Consider the following 19,698-nt stretch of genomic DNA (forward strand, 5'->3'; position numbering starts at 1 on the left):
AGGTGATCTGATTGAGGTGTATAAAGCCTTGAATGGTTGGAACATGCTCAATGATGATGGGATTCTTCTTCTTGCTCAGAATAATCACCTGAGAGGGCATAAATTCAAATTGAGGAAATACAGTTGTAGGATAGATTTGCGGAAGTTTGCCTTTAGCCAGCGGGTAGTTGATTGGTGGAATAGACTTTCATCTTTTGCTGTGGAAGTTGATAGCCTAAATAAATTTAAGGCTGAGCTGGACAGGTCTTTGGAACGAACGGAGAGGTGAAATGGGAGCGGGTTTTTTTTTTTGGCTGATGCTGCATAAGTTTGCTTTCTTGCATCGTGTGCTTCTGCTAATGCTAATGTGTTGCCCATTTCTGGAGCCTCTACGCTATGGGGGTGTCACTGTGCCACAGAGTTGAGCGGCAGTTTAAGTCGGCGGATACGAGGATCTTGGCTCCTGTTAATTCAGTTTGCACTTTATTTAGATATTGAATGTACGGGAGGATATCTGCTTCTGGACGACAGTACAGGAAAATGACGTAGAGTTGCCCTAGAGAAGTAATGATGTGTGCACAGGATGCCCACTCGTGGCACAGGTGTGAGATCCTGGTGACAGTTATGTTTGGGTTTCGTACAACAACCCATTTTTGTACTACAGCCCATGGGGTTGCTCCATCCATTTGGACAATTTTATAGCTGAGTGGGTATCCTCGGACAGCGCCTGCACAGGTATAAAGTTCCTGTAGCAGGAGAATGTCTAGATTTTCTTCTTCGGTCCTTTGCCTTATCTCTCCCGTTATAGCGATTGCTCGTTGTGCATTAACTTGGTAGGAATTTAATGCACTGTTGCTGTAACTTTTAGGCAGAGTTCCCATAGTTAATTCTTAATTGTTGGGCGATTCTTGCTTTTATATATACCGGGCATTTGTCGTCTCTGATCGAGTGTGTGTGGGGGGGGGGAGTTTTAGCCACTTGTAGTTTGTGCAGGCTGGGTCGTTTTGTTTATTTGGACAGTTTGCATAATTGTGCCCCTTCTCAACACAGTGACCGCAAGTTGGCTCCTGCTGGACGCACGTGTGGGTGGTGTGGCTGAATCGGCAACACCGGAAAGAACTTTGTGACCGCAATGTGTTCCCTGAAGCGGTGGGAGCTCCAGTTTATATATATTCTCTCTTGTTTTATTATCATCCTCTATGCCTCGGGGGCCAGTCCAACCACCCAGTTTATTGAACTGCCATTCCCGCTCTTGGTTGTGGTGTTTATGTACCAGTAGGCTTGCATGGTCTCTGTCTGGTAGGTATTGTTGGAGGTTTCGTGTGTATATCTCCTCGCAAATGGAAGTGGAGGTCAGGTCCGGGTGTATGCCGAATATAACAATTGAGGAGCCTTTTCCTCTCTGCAGCTCAGCAGTCCGATCTTGGCATTATTTTTGATCAAGTTGGCATCGTCTTTTGTTTCCGTCTCGATTATTACCCCAGTGTTTTGAATTCTTGCGTCAGAGATTCGATGACTTTCTTGACCTCCTCGATAGTTTTAAGTGTCAGTAGTGGTTGGTTTAAGAACCACAAGATGTGGTGTAGGGAGCAGCGTCTTCTTGGGTGCGGACTTGGTGTTGGTGGTGTTTGTTGTTGGTAAAGTAATGAAAATAAGCATCTCATCTGCCCATGTGTAATATGTTCATAAATTGCATGTGTTGTTGTCTGGCCGACGTGCCTGTTTTTCGTCAAGCAAAACCTTACTGTCCACACACAAGAATTCCCCGTCCAATTGCCCGAATTTTACATGCGTAAAATTCGGGCAAATGGAGTTCTGATTGAGATGGCAACATCTCAAGATTTGGAAAAGATTAAAAACTGTAATAGATTACAAGAATGTGGGCTTAAGCCTGAAACGCTCACGAAATTGCGCCCAACTGTGGTGATATACGATATTCTTAAAGATGTCAAGATTGATGAAATACTAGGATATCTACCAAAATAATTTGAAGGACCGACCGTGGTTTACACTTGAGGAGAATGGTGATCAGGTTAAACCACGATTCTCAAAGCAGATAAACCTAACAAGTCCAGTGTGAAATGGATTCTTGAAGTTACAGGTGCAATCCGTAAGATCTTTCTAACAGAACATAGGATTTATTTGGGATGGACATCTCATACAGTTAAGTGACTACACAATTATTCCCAAGTGTTTTAAATGCCTGGGATATGCTAATTAGGCAAGACTATATACTCAAGAATGAGAAATATGTGGGCATTTTGGAAATGCAGAGCATAATCTTGCTCATTGCCCGAACAAAGATAAACCGTTCGAGTGTCCAAATTGTAGGAAAAGAAAAAAAAATTGTGCACATTATTTTAAGGACCCAAAATGCCAAGAATATCTAAAAGCCATTGAAGCGATTCGTTCCAAGACCTTTTATGGATTACAGAACACCTAAAAGTAATGATTCAGGAAGTATATACAAATTTTAAGTCTTAAATTTTTACAATTAAATTGTCAGCGGGGTAAAGCAATAACAAATGATCTGACTAAGATCACTCATGAGCAATCAATCCAAGTCCTTGCTCTATAGGACCCTTATTCTTATAAGAGGCTTGTTAAGGGGCTTCCCATCGGTTATCGCATTACCCAGTCTAATTGCACTGCAGTTCGAACTGAAGGAAATGCTTAATGTAGAATCTGGGCTACAAATGCCATTCTGGACCCAACCTTAACGGTTACAAAAATTTCTAGTCTTTGTACTACACATACTGTGTGTGTTTGTTTGGAGTGCTGGTTCGACCAGATACAGGGTGTTTCAAAAGTGATGGTCAATAATTTAAAGGTGAACTGCACAGACTGCAATATGCAAAAAAAGCCTAGTAAACACGGGTCCTTAAGTGAATCGTTTTCGAAATATTGCACATTTCTAGTTGGGATCCACCACTGACAAGGTGAACTGTACAGAGTTGGAATCCACCACTGACAAGGTGAAACTGTACAGAGTTGGGATCCACCACTGACAAGGTGAACTGTACAGAGTTGGGATCCACCACTGACAAGGTGAACTGTACAGAGTTGGAATCCAGCACTGACTTGTTTGTTTAGGTTACGTTATACTCATTCTCTCCCTTTCTCCTCTCTCAATGCTCTAAGACGTAGCAGGCATACAAGTACTTGTCAAAGGATAGTCAACATGGGAAGAGGTTACAGCAACGAAGAGTAGTTAAATCCTATGTATTTTTGTATCTGGGGTCATGAAAAAAGCTTGGTGTACACATCTGACATTAAAACAGTTGAGGAATGCAGCGTCGGGTTGGAACCTTTCAGCAAATCAGAAATGACCCAGGAATGCCTGAGAGGATTTGTAACTCAATGCAGAGAAGACTACAAAGCTGCGTACGGATGCCAGGACAGCATTTTGAACACCTTTTGTAACATGTGTAAAATCCTGTGGTGTTTATAACAAAAATTAAAAATATATTATCTTATGTTTAATAAAACCACCCTTAGCAAAGAATTCACAGCTTTTTGCTAAACTAATGCTGTCATAATGAGTGGCGGATCTTAACAGAAAATGTGCATTATCTCGAAAACGGTTCATTTCCGGCCCGATGTTCACTGGGACTTTTTTTGCTTATTTTAGTTTGTACTTTTCACAACTTAAATTAAGTTGTTTTGTTGATCCTAGTTCCTAGGATGGGATTTTCCATGAGATAGGTCTCCATGGTTAGAGAAGTTAGTCCACTTCTCCACTTCTTCCTACTTTATTCTTGCTTTACTTCTTCTCACTTCTAACTATTGGAGAGTCCCTCTGTTGATTCTCCTCTATTCTGTCCATTTACCTCCCCAGATCCCAAACTTCTCCCTCTGTATTCCTCTTTTTCCACTTCATTCTCTTTTTCGGGCCCTCTCAGGTGTTATGCCCTGGGCTTGCCCAGCAGGAGATAATTGATCCTGGCCGCCTCCACGTGGCGGGGATGGGGGGTGAGACGTAGTGACCAGGTGTTACTGCTTGTTACCTGCTAAGAGCCAGGCACCGGCCGATAACACAACAACAGAACACATCATAACACTTACACGTCCAACACTACATACAATTGGCTGGTTTTGGCATAAGCTTCAACACAAGAAGTACAATAGCGGCTTATGGGGGGAAACCCTGGGATCCGCCACAACTACACATGAATATCCCTGAATATACCTGTACTTTTCACCTCTCTGCGCGGGTAGCACAGTGGTATCGTCACCGTCCTCCCTACACCGGGTGGAAAAGGCCTGGGTTCAAATCCAGTCAATAACGCGAGGCATTTTAGTGGGATTTTTTCACTCCGTGGCTGGGTTAGTCGGTCTCAGGCGTGGACAGTAAGTTTTTTCTCCCCAGAAACTGGGGTTTTTTCGTCCAGCAAAACAAGCAAATCGACGAGAGAACACACGCAATTTACAGACACGAATACAGGTTAATGTAATCATTTACGGGTAACCCTAATATAATAATTTGATTTTTTTTTTTTTTTTTGTACTTTTCACCATTAAATTATTGACCATCATTTTTGAAACACCCTGTATATGTAGTTTCCCTGTACTGTCGGTTTTCTCAATATGGGGATTCTATACAGCCTTTTGTGGATTATCTTGCCACAACTTTGCGATCACTTAAAGACAAACACGTTATCATAATGGTGGATGCTAATGCTGAATCTACTCTCTGGAATAGTGCTCATAAAAATGAAAAAATGAATTGCTAGAAGATATTATTCTGTCTCATCGATTAACTATATTGAACACATCAGGTCATCCTCCAACTTGTGTGACACCATTAGGTCACTCATATATTGATGTCACTCTGGCAACTGAAAGTGTTACTCCTAGACTCAGCAATTGGAATTTGCATACAAGCTGGTCGACTAGTGACCACAATGTTATAACATTTCATCTTAGAGGTGATATCATGCGATCAAGATTGGATTCTACAGATGTCCATAGATTTTATACGAAAATGCAAAATTGCAGATCTTTGATGGCTACCTTACACAGAAACAGCTGAACTCTACCTGTCGATGATCAGTTATATTTTGTAGAAACAAAAATCCTAACAGTTTGTAAAATGTCAATGCCTTATAGAAAAAAGAAACCTTATCACATACCTTGGTGGTCCCCTGTCTATCTCAGTTAAAATCATCGACCAGGCAAGCAAGGCGAGAGTATCAAAGAGCGAAAAGAGATAGATCTCGTTTTCCCTAGAGATAATTGTATTATAAAATAAGTACTGTATAAACAGGCAAGAAGGAAATATCATCAGGAGATTTCTAAAGAGAAGAAAGCCTCTTGTGAAAACTTGGTGAGTACTCAGGGAAATGCTGTTCACTGGGGACTTATTTATAAGCTGTTGAACAATAAGATTCCACCTGGTGAGGTATTTGCTTGGGTCAGAGCGGCAGATGATCAGGATACTTTGTTTTGGGCACCCACTATTAACAGAATTCTTGATGTCATTATCCATCAGGATAATGAACATTGTGTTCATCCCACGCAAGCAGAAATCAAAATGAAAAACTCTGCCTATACCGGTTCTCCTAATGAACCCCCTTTCTCAATAGAGAAAATTGACTCTGCTATCAAATCAATGCGCTTTGGAAAATGCCCGGGTAATGAGGGTTTGGGGGTTGATGTGATTAAATGGTTTTGGAAGATTGTTCCTGTTGTTATCCTTGCTTTGTTTAACTGTTGTCTTTTTCAGGGCGTTTTTCCTAATGCATGGAAGATTGCTAAGATCTGTGATTAAACAGTTGTAGAATAGATGTGCGGAAATTTGCCTTTAGCCAGTGGGTGGTTAATTGCTGGAACAAACTTCCATCTGTCGTTGTGGAAGTTGATGTTAAATAAATTTAACGAGGAACTGGACAAATATTTAGAGGGAATGGTTATGTGAAATTTTTTTTTTTTTTTGGTTGATGCTGCATAAGCTCATACACTTGTTTTCTTACATCGCATGCCACTACTGCTACTACTACTACTACTAACTAAAAAAAACTAGAGAAGCCCGAGTCTGATCCGTCTTCTTACTGGCCTATTGCTTTGCTTCCTGTTTTGGGCAAGGCACTTGAGAAGGTTATTGCTGGACGTGTTTTGATTGCTTATAAAAGCAATCAAAACACTTTTATTCACTAATAAAAGACTTCCGTCTCCCGTGCAATATGGATTTACACGTGGAAAGATACGGAGGATGCAATTGCTTCTCTTCTAGCATTACAGGCGGAGACTACAACTAAATATTTGCTTGGCCTCTTTGTGGACTTCAAAGGGGCCTTTGACACCCTTTGGTGGCAAAGTGCCCTGGAGAGGCCGACGTATCTAGAGTCTTTTGTCAAGCTATTTCTCAGATCGTTACATAAACGTCAAGAGTGGATCTGTACAAGTCTCCAGGAATGTTTCACGAGGTTATCCACAGGGGTTAATATTGGGGCCCCTGTGTTGGAATCTCGTATTTGACTCTTGGCTTAGCATAAGATTTGAAGCAATCACCATGACTGCATATTCCGATGACCTTACCATTCTTGTGCAGGGAAACTCAAGGACATCTTTGGAGGTTATGGCGAATCACGTACTGCAGGAACTTTCCACTTGGTCTGAAATACACAAACTCCAGGTCTCAACGTCTAAAATATCTCAGACGTTGCTGAAGGGTAAGCTAGATAGGGGACGTCCTCCATTAATCAAGTATCAAGGGTAGGTCATTAAGTATAATTCCACAACTAAGTATTTAGGCATCTATCTTGATGACACCTTACGTTTTTTTCCCCATGTAAGGTACATAAAGAAAAAATGTAAATCAATTTTAGCAAGATTACAATTAGTAACCAGAAAGGAGTGGCGTGGCGTCTGAGAGGTAACTCCCTCAGACTATATTACAATGGTGTCTTTTTGTCTATTATTACCTATGGTGCCAGTGCTTGGGGTTATAGAGCTACTAAGTCTACTGTGATTAAACAGTTGTTACAGGCCCAGCGTGCTGCCCTCCTGATGATGTCTAGAGCATGTAGGACTACATCTACTGTGGCTTTACATGTTCTGCTGGGAAAACTACCAGTACATTATGAGATTCAATACATATACATGAATTATCATCTGAAGAAAACGTGCCGTTTCCTTGGAAGATGTGCAGCTTGATTTGGGTGCTTCTTTGGCTTCCGAAAGGAAAAGACTGCGTTCCACATTGAAAAGTAGCAAATAGATTGGAATACCTCAAATCTTGGTAGTGTAACGAAAGAATTTTTGCCTTTAGTTAGAGAGTTCAGGAAGAAAGAATTTTTTTGGCTTTCTCCAGGACTGCACTGTACATTCCTACTGTCGGGTCATGGCAGCATTGATAGCAAACTGTTTAAACTAGGATGTCTCCTACTGCACTTTTGTCTGTGTGGGGCTGAAGAGAACGTGAATCATATCTTATTTGACTGTCACTACTATTTGGCCTATAGACAAGAACTTCAACTTATTGCAGAGCACTTCACTAGTGAAAATAAACCTTTACTTGTTCAATCTCAGGTTGCATTTAATGCTCTTAATACACTTGCTACACGTGACTTCAAAAGGAGAGATGAACTTCGATCAGTTAACTCAAGATAGACTGTTGTTCTTGTGACTCTTTGCACTTCAGGGTTGGTGTACAGAAAAGTTACTTCTATCTAGTTCTCACAATGATTACTTGTATTAGATGATAACAATGTTATTGTTATAAATTAGAACTACTGGCTTTCTACTGCCTCTGAAGATTCTTCTTTTTGATTCTTGGAAATGCTAATCCAGTGGATTATCCTTTTGGACCTGCATTGTTTGGTAAACTGTTGAAGCCAACTTGGACTTGCTATTGATTGTACATAGCACATATATTTGTTAATGATGAATCTTTCCCTATTAATGGAGTTTGATGGAGTGAAAATTGGTCCATGTTATTTGGACTCTTTCCTCAAAGAAGACAGGAATGTCCTTGAGGAGCTTCCTTTGTTTGCTAATCCTGATACCAGGATGGGGCTTTTGGTAAAATGCCCGTCACACAACATAACTGCAGAACATAGCACAAATTTACATACAAAACACTACCCGCAAGTGACCCGTTATGGCGCAAGCCTCACCACAAGATGTATAAAAGCGGCTAACGAACCCTGGGGTCCGCAACAACTACACTTTAAACACTTATCGAATCAATAACGTAAAGACTTTAGCGTTATTCTTCAACGGTTAAGTTTCAAAATCCCTCAACTTATTGCTATCAAGGATATGTACGTAGAGTATTGAACGTGCATCCAAATATGCATCAGTGACTTCAACTTGAAGGGCAAAAGGACCGTGTTTTTTTTTTTTAAATAAACTCCTTGTTAATAACTATTTGAAATATGTCGGGACATCGTTCCACAGAGCATAGCTGAAACTAAGTCGGCTATGTCAATTTTATTAGACGCTTTAAAGGACAGGCAAGTAAAACTTCAGTTGAGTTGTAAATTTTAAGTTTTAATCACTGGGCAACCGTTCAACTTCCTGACAAAAAAAGTCAGGAGGCTTACTCATATTTCTTAATTTTTTATTTATATTTTAATTAAATTTTCCAATTTCACAATACAACTGCAATCACAGAACCAATAAAGTATATTTATATTATAACAAACTGATTAAATTAAACTTGATATATGTCGAACTGAAAGAAGTTCACATGTTTCGTTTCCTGGTGAAGTCTTAATTTGTTATTTCGTGCTGTCCGTAGCACAAAAGGCCTAAACAGACAATGCACTAAAGATGTTTTCCATGATTTACAAATAAAGACAAAGAGAGATGAACGCAGTCATATTTTCTAATTTTCAAGCTATCTGTCTTAATAATGCTACTTGTTGAAGATTTATCTTTTTTGTTTCCGTTTTGCACTACTCAAAAATATCTTTAATCGTCAGAGCTATAGAAAACAGGCTTATTCCTAAGTGTGGACAACACTGTAAGCATCGGGATGTATAACCTCAATCGAACCCAAACAAGACAGATTAACTGTACGAACAGATACGGAATATAGCCACGATGGGTTTCGACTGAGAGACAGCGGTGAGCGATGGTGCTGCTTATGAACTGTAGTGGCTGACTCTAGAAACTTCCCAAAATACTGTTTGCCAAGGGCCAGAGGTAGAACGTTCTGGACTCCGTTTTTAAAAGCAGATATGTATTTGCGTTCACTGGGTGACAAGGTTGTTATAATCACCATCCTCCTAGTCAGTGTGGAAAAGGCTAGGGTTCGAATTCCGTCAATTCTACGGGTAATTGAATAATTCAAAGACTAAAAAATCTTTCGACCTGGTCCCTTAATAAAAAAAAAAAAGAAAGAAACAATTGAACAATTTGCAGTAAAATTTTCCGACCGATTTTAAGAGTTCTGTTACACCTTTGGCGAAATATTCGCCATGGGTAAACTAGAATAAGTGTAATTTCATAATTTTGTCTGTGCAATGATTGTAATTTTTTAAAAGGACGATATACTCATACATGTAAAAAAATATCGAACTCCATATTTAGTCATTTATTAAAATATATTTTATTACCCGAATTAATCCCATTGACACCTTAGCTAGCAGAGAAGAAAGCTGAGGGAGAGGTGTTTGTAATTACTTCGATATTAATATTTACTTCTTTTCTGAACGAGAAGTAAAGATTAATATCAAATGGGTATTCCAGTAAATACTAGTATTAATAATTATAATAATAACAGTCTCCAGTAATTATTTAAATGTGCACTTTTACGCAGTCACTATCTTTGAAATTCATATTTTTATTGCTATATTGTACAGCCTTATACAGCCGGTCACCAAGTGTGTTTACATCAGCGGAATATCGCGCATGGCTAAGTCGAGCCCCCTCTACATCAGCAATATATGAAAGAATCCGACGCGGAAAAAGCCTTCGTCAAGCACAGCACCTGCCTCGTATAGCGCACAGTGCCGAGAGCCTCTTGGACTCCCTTCGACAGGTAAGCTTTAATCCAAATATTTACAAAGTATGTCATCTGAATTCATCATTCCTGTAAATCATAAAAGTACGCATAATTTACTTGAGTTCGACATAAACAATAAGAGATGAATTCTAAAATATATACAGTATACTTTACCCATACTGATTTTTTAATTTTTCAGGATAATTCCGAACGCGACACAATTTTCAGTGAATACATACGAGTATCAAGAAAAATTCTTTCAGAGAAGAAAAGTAAAATATGCCGAGGTGAAAAGTTACTTTGACGAGTTTGAAGTTCAATAGGGCACGATTTTGGCTGGCTGCCACATGTGATAGATTTAAAAGAAAGTGGCGGGTTAAATTATTATTTCAAAAGAATAAGTCCCGCTATGGGTCAATAGATGGTCAAAAGAGCCGTAATGATGGCAGTAAAAAAAGGCAATCTTAACGTTTTAGATCGGTTATGGCAAAAGTGCAGCGAGCATGCTGCTTTTGGTATACCAAACTGTTCCTGTGTGAGGATTTGTAAACTGCCCTGGTTTGTATTTTATTTTTATCTATATATAATTCCGTGTATTAGTGAAACTGAAGAAGGACTTAACAATTCCCAATTTAAATTAAAATATAATATGAATTGTCATTAAAACTTCAAAAAATGTTTACTTATATTACGTTCAGCAAAATATCCATGGGAACCCTTTTTGGAACTTTTCTCAGAAACTTTCTGAGAACATATTTCTAGGATATTCTATTTTGGTATATCTAAGACAATTTTTAAGGACGAGATCAACTGACTTTATGGAAATTGAAGTGCTCTTTTCTGTAATCTCACAGTTCTCCCATACTTGCCATCTTTACAACGAGTTTCTTCGATATTGCACTAGTTCAAATGAAGTACGTTGAATAACAAAGGTAATAAAATGCAATCCGTATTTAATATATAATACAAAATAGAATAAATTCCATTTCTAGAAAAATTCAACCACAGCTTTTTTAATTTTCATTATTTTCTCCGTGATTTGATGGCACGTTACATGCTGGCAACTTCATAATCTGCAATATTAGTATTAGAATTGCAAAATTATCCAAAAGCGAAGTTTTCTGCATCTTCTAAAACGTAAAGAAAAACAGAAGTAAAAAAAATGAAAAATCTTCCATCACTAATATCTTACCTTCACAAAAAAGTGACTAACGAGTTCCGCTCTGAATTTTACAAACTCTCAGTTTCGATCACCGTGACGGGAGATTTATTCCTGTGATCTATAAACTGCCTTACACATTTTATGGGATCCAGCCTTCTACAGCATTATTCCCCAAAATTTTATATTTATACCGCCTTGTTCTTGTGTCTCCCGGTTCCGAAAATATATATCCGTTATTCATTTCACAGATTCCTTCAGTGCCCTATACACGTGGCGGTTCTTTCCCAACATGTTTGAACATGTCATTGGGCACATTAGAAGTCTTCGTGAGGATACAGACAACCTCACATCCATATTGCAAATGTCCTATATATCATAGACAAGACATCATGTGCTTTTCATCCACTTGTTTACACTGGGTGGAAAAATTCCTGTCTTACTGAATCGTAATCCCTAGGTCCTTTTCGTCATAAACAATTTTAACTCCACTGCTCCCAGCTTGAAAGTAAGATTTCTGGATTTCCATTCGCTAGGTACAAAACCTTAAACTTAGAAGCATTAAACTTCAATTGCCATTTTGCAGTCTATTTGTGCAGACGTTCTAAACCTTTTAAAGCAAAATGGCTTTGTTCTGTTAACCTACGGGTAAATTACACTAGCCAACACGATTTTTACCTCCAAGAACTTAAATGCTATTTTCAACCAATTTTTCTGGGCAGATTTCGAAAATCGCCATGATAGTTTTACAACACGTCACAGTTATTAATTATAGAGGGAGTTACGCTTTACCAAAATATGCCAATTTCACATAATCTAGCCAGAAACGTATGACATACTGATTTATTTTTTATTATTAGCCATATGTTGCAAGGAAGCCTGAGACTTACACCAGCCAAAAAAAAAAAAAAAAAAAAATTCTGAATTACCCTAGAAGGGAATCACAAAAAAAGAGAAGAATGATGATGATATCTAGCTCAGGGCCCTGAGTGTGTCAAGCTCATACTCACGAGATGTGAGTCCCTGGGGTTGTTAACAGATATAAGGTAATTCTCTTAATTTTAGCAATCGATTCTGATCTCGGATTTCTTGTGATAAACATAATCAGACTTCTACCTATGGTTTTAGGTTCCAATTCTGATGGCAGACTGCACAATTTGAAGACTGTACACAGCATTTTTGGTGAGGATTTTTGTAGGCTGTGCCAAGGTTTTCCAAGTAATAATTGATCGCGACATGTTTCTCATGGTTGTAAATCTATCCTCCAAACATAAACAGCCCCTTAAGAGTAGGAGGGTGCAACCCGCAACCCTTGAGGTAGGAAAAGTTTTTTTTGCAAAGACATTATTGGATTTCTGAAAAAACTAGGTGTCGTGCATAAGTCAGATGAATGGCGTTTATTCATAGATGCCTCAAAATGAAGTTTAAAAGCAGTTTTGCTTCATAATGGCAATGAATTTCCATCAGTTCCTGAGTTTCATTCAGTTGGATTTAAGGAAAGTCATGAAAGCATGTCTAAGTTTGTGTTCGTTATTTGGTTTTTAGGAGCATTAGCAACTAAGGCCATATTTCTCCGGGATATGCGGTGGTCATTCCTTGACCTTTCCGTATACTCCGTATTTGGTGGTGACGGGCTCGAACACCGGTCTAATCAAGAAGCGTGTGCTACGCACTGCTTCTCCTTCCCACCTGGCTACGGAGACGCCGATAGCAGTGTCTAAGGTTCTACATGATATAAAATACCAGGATTATGGTTGGAACATATGCAATGATCATAAGGTTATTGGTTTGCAGGGGGGTCACAAAATATTGTTGTTTTTTGTGTTTGTGGGACAGCCGTGCGACAGAAGAACATTATGTTGTGCAACATTGGGACAAGAGGGACGAGTTCATACCAGAACAATGTAATGTAAAATATATTCCTTTAGTGCAACTAAACAAGATTCTTCTTCCACCCCTGCACATCAAACTTGGATTGATGAAAAATTTTGTGAAGAGACTAGATCAGCGGTTCCCAAACTGTGCGCCAGGGTGCCACAGACGCCACAGCGAATTCACAGAGTCGTCGCGGGATATTTTAAAATTTCAAGGGAAACACAGCGATACTCGACATCTTTCGGACATCGCGCGAACTACTAGCTCTAATTAGATCACAGTTTAAACATTGCTTATTAAATTGTTTGGACCGTTACGAACTGTAAGGTATTTCTTTTAGCCTAGAGGCACTGTGAAAAAATTACTGAGACACTAAAGGCACCGTGAACCGAGAAAATTTGGGAACCTCTGGACTAGATAAAAAAGGTAACGGATTCGCATACTTGAGAAGTGTTTCCTAATTTAACATATGCCAAACTTAAGGAAGAAATTTTTGTAGGACCTCAAATTAGGAAACTCCTGAAAGACGAAGTGTATGAAACCCGATTAAAGAAGATTGAATTGACAGCTTAGCAATCATTTAAGGCGGTAGTACATGGTTTTTTGAGCAATAGGAAAGAAGAAAACTATGAAATGTTGGTGTCTAATTTACTCGAGTGCTACGAAAACATGAGCTGTCAAATGTTGTTGAAAATTCATGTTTTCATTCCCATCTCAAATTTTTCCCCGAAAATTTGGGAGATGTGAGTGATGAACAAGGAGAGCGGTTTCATCAAGGTATTTCCACGATGGAAAAGTGATACCAAAGTCGCTAGGATCCCATAATGATGGAGGATTACTGCTGGCTCCTTGTGAGAGAGAGAGAGAGAGAGAGAGAGAGAGAGAGAGAGAGAGAGAGAGAGAGAGAGAGAGAGAGAGAGAGAGAGAGAGAGAGAGAGAGAAAGCAGGAATATAGGTGAAAATCCCTTAATAGCAAACATTTTTAAGAACAATTACAGGTATGCTGATTATATATTATTGAAATATAATTATTTCGCAATGGTTTATGATATTTTTTCCAAAAATAAATTAGGTATAGAGAATGTGTAATATTTTTTTACACTTATATTTACTTTATAAATCAACAGGGATTACCTTTATTTTAGATATAGGAAGCTTCTTTTCCAACTCTCCTAGTCCAACTCACTAATAATTCTTGAGGATGGCGATATCTATTTTGTAAAGCAGGTGGGACATCTTCCCCACTGTCAGAATCGTAATGTTGAGACCGGGCGGTCTCAAAAATGAGAGCTCATGACTGCTGTCTACAAACACCATACTTCTGGCAGCATGGAAACCATTACTTGGATTGGCATAAAATTAGATTTTTGGGGTCTAAACTGTTTAATAAATATTTTAATACTTATATTTACAAACTTGAATTATACTTATATATCCCTGTATTTTAAAATTAAACTTAGGTAAATCTTTTGATGTAGACGTGATAGAGACGTTTTATGGCGATTTTCAGAATCAGTGCCTTTACTTCCTCCAGAATCATATACTTTCATTGTGGAGGTATGGCAAAAAATATTTTTTGTCGGCTAATGTTATCAGCAAGGACAACATATCCTGCACTTCTTCATCAAGGTCCCTTGAATAAATTAGGAGATAGTTCGCGGGGATGCCCTGGAACGGAATCGAACCCTGAGAACCTTCACTGGAATCAAACTCATCTGGTCTGTTGTGCAAGCTATCCTTAACTTCAGTAGTTTTCTAATATAAAATCTCTTAGAAATCGCTATATCACTTATTTCACAGCAGTCTGAGTCGTTCTCCGTTTCTCGTAACTCGAATGGTATTTCAACTATAAATATGCCTATCAAACTTGCATTTATGCTAAGCTTTCTATGATTCTTACGCCTTGATCAGATAAGGCAATTCATCCTCTTCTGTTTTATATTCAGGAGAACTCTTTTCCTCAATCCACCAAAGTATTTAAATGGAAGCTCTCACCATTTCCTTTGACCACTGAAATATTTAAAGCAACTCCTTTTTATGACATTGTGGTCACTACTCATTATTTCCCTACCGTCATAATTTGTTCTTAGTTCCGTACTGTCACTATTGTTCATGTTTTAGATACAATTCGGATCCTTAGCGAGAACTAGGTCAAGGATATTGCAGCTCCCTTGTCAATTTGAATTTAATGAATACAATGTGTACAGAAAGCACATTTTTTATATATTTTTATTTATTGTACTAGACGGTCCCAGACAACCTTTGGCAACCTCGCCGTACGTATCATGTAGGCAATATCATTCAGGCTATATTTAGAATATCATAGTGAGAATGCAGAAAAGAAGTGCCGATTGACCTTAAACACTACGTACTATGTACATAACGTTCAGGGTCAAGCGGCATCGGTGGTTTCCCACAACTCCGCGATCAATTCTCTTGTGTCGGATACAGTACCCGGTAAAGACCAGATAACTTGAGTGATATGTGGTTTTTGTAGTATAGTGTAGGGTTACGAAAGAAGCATAGTGTGTAGTGTTTCTTGTCAAGCGGTACCAGGGGTTCTCCCCCTCCCCAAACTCCGTAAATACTGTGTCGCAGTAAAAGCCAGAGATAGTATGAGTTTTGGTGTGGTCTGCGTAGTGTAGTGTTGGTATGTTGTTCCTCCGAACATTTAGCCGCGGGGCCCTTTGTGGGACCCACGGTTGCCCGTCCACCACAATGAGGGGGGGCCTCCCTACACAATGTGTAGGGAGTCCCCCACAAAAAAATACGGCTCTGGAAGTTTTTATTGGAAATGAGCGCAGAGATGAAAGTTCGAGTTTGGGAGTAAATGTGAAGATAAAGGAGGTGAATTATACTGGTGTGCAAAACGTAAGGACTATTTCTAAAGGTTACAACCACAAAATCTTTAATTAAGGTACTCTTTACTGATGAGAGTAGATTCAGTCTCAGCAACGATTCTGGATGTCAGCTAATCTGGCGAGAAGTTGGCACACGGTATCACCCCGCAAACATCACTGAAAGGGATCAATATGGTGGTCGAGGTGTTCTCGTCTGGGTAGGCGTTGTCTTGGATGGACGTACACAACTCCAGATACTGGAAGGCGGTACTGTAACCGGTGCACGCTACTGTACTGAGGTAATCATTCCCCATTTGCGTCTGTTCCGAGGTGCCACTGGCCCCGAGTTCGTGTTTATGGATGATAACGCCACACCCCATCGCACTGCAGCTGTTGATATACTTTTGGAAAGTGAGGACATTGTTCGTATGGATTGACCTGCGCGTTCTTTACCGATCTAAATCCCATCGAACACATATGGAACGCTCTGGGGAGACGCCTATCGGCACGTCCACACCCACCAGAAAATGTTCACCAGCTGAAAATGGCGCTGACAGAGGAATGGACGATGTTACCGCAAGAACTTCTCAACAACATTGTTTTAAGTATGGACAGGCGGTGCAAAGCCTGCACCGACATTAGGGGTGCGCCATATCTCCTACTGAGGACCACCTCTTCCCTTTGTTCCATCTTTGGCAGTGATGCATCTGTATCATGGCAGCCAGTGCTACGTTGCCATTTTTGAATAAAGTCCCTCTGTACCGCTTTGCGAAAGCAAAGCGGTACAGAGGGACTTTGTGTTGGTGTTGTTTCCTTCATCATTTCTGTACCTAACGAGGTTCCTTTGGTATGCTTTTCCCATATCCAGGCCACTCCTATGAGAAGATACAGGTGAAAACCTGGCTGGTCCTTAAATTTTGCACACCAGTGTAGGAAGGCTTCCTGGAAAATATAGGTTAAAAGGACAGAAGGGCATCCTTGTGAAAGGAACCCATCCTCCAATGGGGAGGGGTTACTTTTAAGATCAGAGAAAGATGTGTGGTGGTAGGGTCAACCAGGTGAAAGGTACGGGCAGGTGCTGGGAAGGGAAACGGGTATTGATGGGCTACAGTACGTATCAAGCAAACAGTATCATACAGATACAGTAATTTTTTTTTGTGTATGTGGAGGTGGTCCCGAGCCATACTATGGCAATCGCGCCGTGAAGATATTGTACCCAGCAAAGCAGATCTGTCTAGTGTGGTGTAGGGTTATGTTGACTGTGTTGAATGATCGACGTGAAACAGCATCACGATCCTAAAGGTAACAAATCGGTTGTAAAACCAAATTTTATTCAAGGTTTAAAGACAAAGATTATCAGATTAAAGACAAAGATCAGATCATCCTGAATTAATAAATAACAGATATGTTATTTATTAATTCAGGATGCAAATCAGTTTGTATAAAGTCCAAATACGACTTAGTTCTTAACCAGGCACTGAGTGTTTAATCGGGGATTCGAGACGTCGATGTATTACACCTAGAAACAACCTAAACCAGAATACTTAACTTCAGCTCTAGATGATTCAAGGACAGAAGCAAGAAGCACATTACATTGAGTCCCTAGTTAAATTAGGCCACAGGGTATGAGAATTTGAATGTTCCAATTGTTCATCAAACATCCAACAAAAGTGCCCTAACGAATACTAAGAATGACAAAACGAATCCCTTGACTCGATTTGCGCAATAGGATACTTGCATTCCATTCCCGTTTCAGTAACTTAGGAAAAGCAGATGTACCTGAATGTCTCAATGAACATCACAGTAGCATGCCTATTGTGATGGGACACTGTCAATGATATACAGGAATTTTGCTATCAGAGCCAAGGAGGTGATTATCCCGTTGTATGTTGTATAAGGCAATGAATTGAGAAGGATGTGAATCTTTTCGAACTGGTGCAGAGAAGAGCAACTAAATTAGTGAAGGATACAAAAAGAGATATAACTCTTACAATAAAGGACTTCAGTTATGCAATTGCAGTACTTGAAAACCAGACACCTGCGAGGAAACCTGATTGAAGTGTTTAAGATATTTTAAATGGATTTCGTAAACTAAATGCAAGTGATATCTTTACTCTTTCTCGGATAAACACAGGGAAGGGATCAAAAACTTAAACTGAAAAGTATTCTTTATAGGATCGATGTGCGAAAATTTGCTTTCAGCCAGAGTGATTGATTGTTGGAATAAATTTCCATCTAGTGTTGCGGAATTGAGTAGTTTCAATAAATTATGGAAGAATTAGACAAGTTATTAGAAGGGGATGGAAAGAAGAGGTTGGTTAGTTTTTTGGCTGATTTACATAAGCTTTTTCATGTTGAGAAGAGGAGCTTAATCGGGCCACTGTCCTTCACGAGACAGTGGCCCGATTGAGATTGGGATATTAACTTTCCCAATCTCATTTCGAAATGTAATGAGCGAATAAAGAACATTTATCATGGCACAGTACATAACGAATATCTATGTGACTGAAAACATGGCTAAGGGACCTTTGCAATTTTTCTATACATAGAGATTACAAAAAAGTTGATTTTCTCTTTAACGATATTTTTTTGGAAATCTAATACAGTAAATAATTCATGTTTTATGTTTTCGTTAATACATTGAGAAGCCGTTTATGAAGCTATTAATATCCTTCTTTGCTTTATACTGTGAAGTGTATTAACGTCTTCTTTTCTCATTTGCAGGAAGAACAGAGATCTGCTTACGGCCCTGAGTTTTTTCACCGACGACCTTTCCTTCACACATCGTCGGATAACTTCCTCTCCCAAAGTTACGGACATGATTACTTGAGGCAAGTGCCACATCCTACTCCCGTCAAGCCCTCAGAACGCAGGTTACACCTTTTGACTCTTAACCCCAGGGATTTTTTCAAGTATCGGCCCGAGAAGGACTCGGAAACTGTTTTACATGGCGGTGGTTTTAGTGGATTACTATGGGTCCACTTACTGGCGGGTCGAGGAATGCGCCCTACAAGCCACGGTGATCAATTCCGGGATTTATATTGTGTTATCGAATGTGATCGCGTGCATAAAGCTAGGACTGTAGTTCGAACTGGCGAACAGAATTTCGACTGGGACGAAATATTTGAATTAGATTTCGTTGACAATACTGAAATTGCATTTCTAGTATACAGCTGGGATCCCCAGTTCAGGCACAAATTGTGTTACAAGGGGACCATCCATCTTCTCACTCTACTCCGTGAAAGTCCTGTACACAGTCTCGCCCTAAAACTGGAACCGCGAGGCACCCTCTACCTCAAACTTCGTTATCGTGACCCCCGACAAACCTTCCAGCGACTGCCTGCCCCTACAGACGAAGGATTGTTCGCGGTGGACATGGAAACGGTGATGATTCAAGAAAATTCCGGTTTCACGGTGCCGCTGATCGTGAAGAGATGCGTGGAAGAGGTAGAGCGACGGGGTCTGGACATCGTCGGCATCTATCGTCTCTGTGGATCAGCAGTGAGGAAAAAGATGCTCAGAGAAGAATTTGAGGAAAATTCGTTGCTCGTTGATTTGTCAGCTGAGCACGTGCCCGATATTAACGTTATCACAAGTAAGTACGACAGCACTCTTTATTTAATTTCGCACAAATAATTTCGTAGCAACAGCATAAGTATTATTAATCGCTTCAGCTGAGGTTCAACGTACGTCACTGTCATTCAATGCTTCAATGCTTGGTAAATTCTGCATTAAATGTAATGTTGCAGCAACTATATTTGTTAATCAACAAATCGACCATCAACAAACAGTACGCAACCAAGGTAAGGTATAACACTAAAATCCATCTCTAGAGGGAATTTACTGTTAAGAGGGATTTCTTGTTTGTTTATTTGTTTTATATTAAGCACCCA

At 39.6% G+C, this 19,698-nt stretch overlaps 1 protein-coding gene across 2 annotated transcripts in view; it reads left to right on the forward strand.

The window, feature by feature from the left end:
- The window catches only part of RhoGAP100F (Rho GTPase activating protein at 100F), a 271,546-nt gene that overhangs the window by 172,617 nt on the left and 79,231 nt on the right, over positions 1-19,698 (forward strand). For both annotated transcript variants that reach the window (XM_090386878.1, XM_090386879.1), the window contains exons 4-5: positions 9,789-9,967; positions 18,530-19,400. In XM_090386878.1, coding sequence (XP_090243004.1) covers positions 9,789-9,967; positions 18,530-19,400 — 1,050 coding nt within the window. The remainder of the gene's footprint in view (positions 1-9,788; positions 9,968-18,529; positions 19,401-19,698) is intronic.

The sequence above is a fragment of the Mastigoproctus giganteus genome, chromosome 12, assembly GCF_048544385.1.
Source record: "Mastigoproctus giganteus isolate SK-2022 chromosome 12, ASM4854438v1, whole genome shotgun sequence".
NCBI lineage: Eukaryota > Metazoa > Arthropoda > Arachnida > Uropygi > Thelyphonidae > Mastigoproctus > Mastigoproctus giganteus.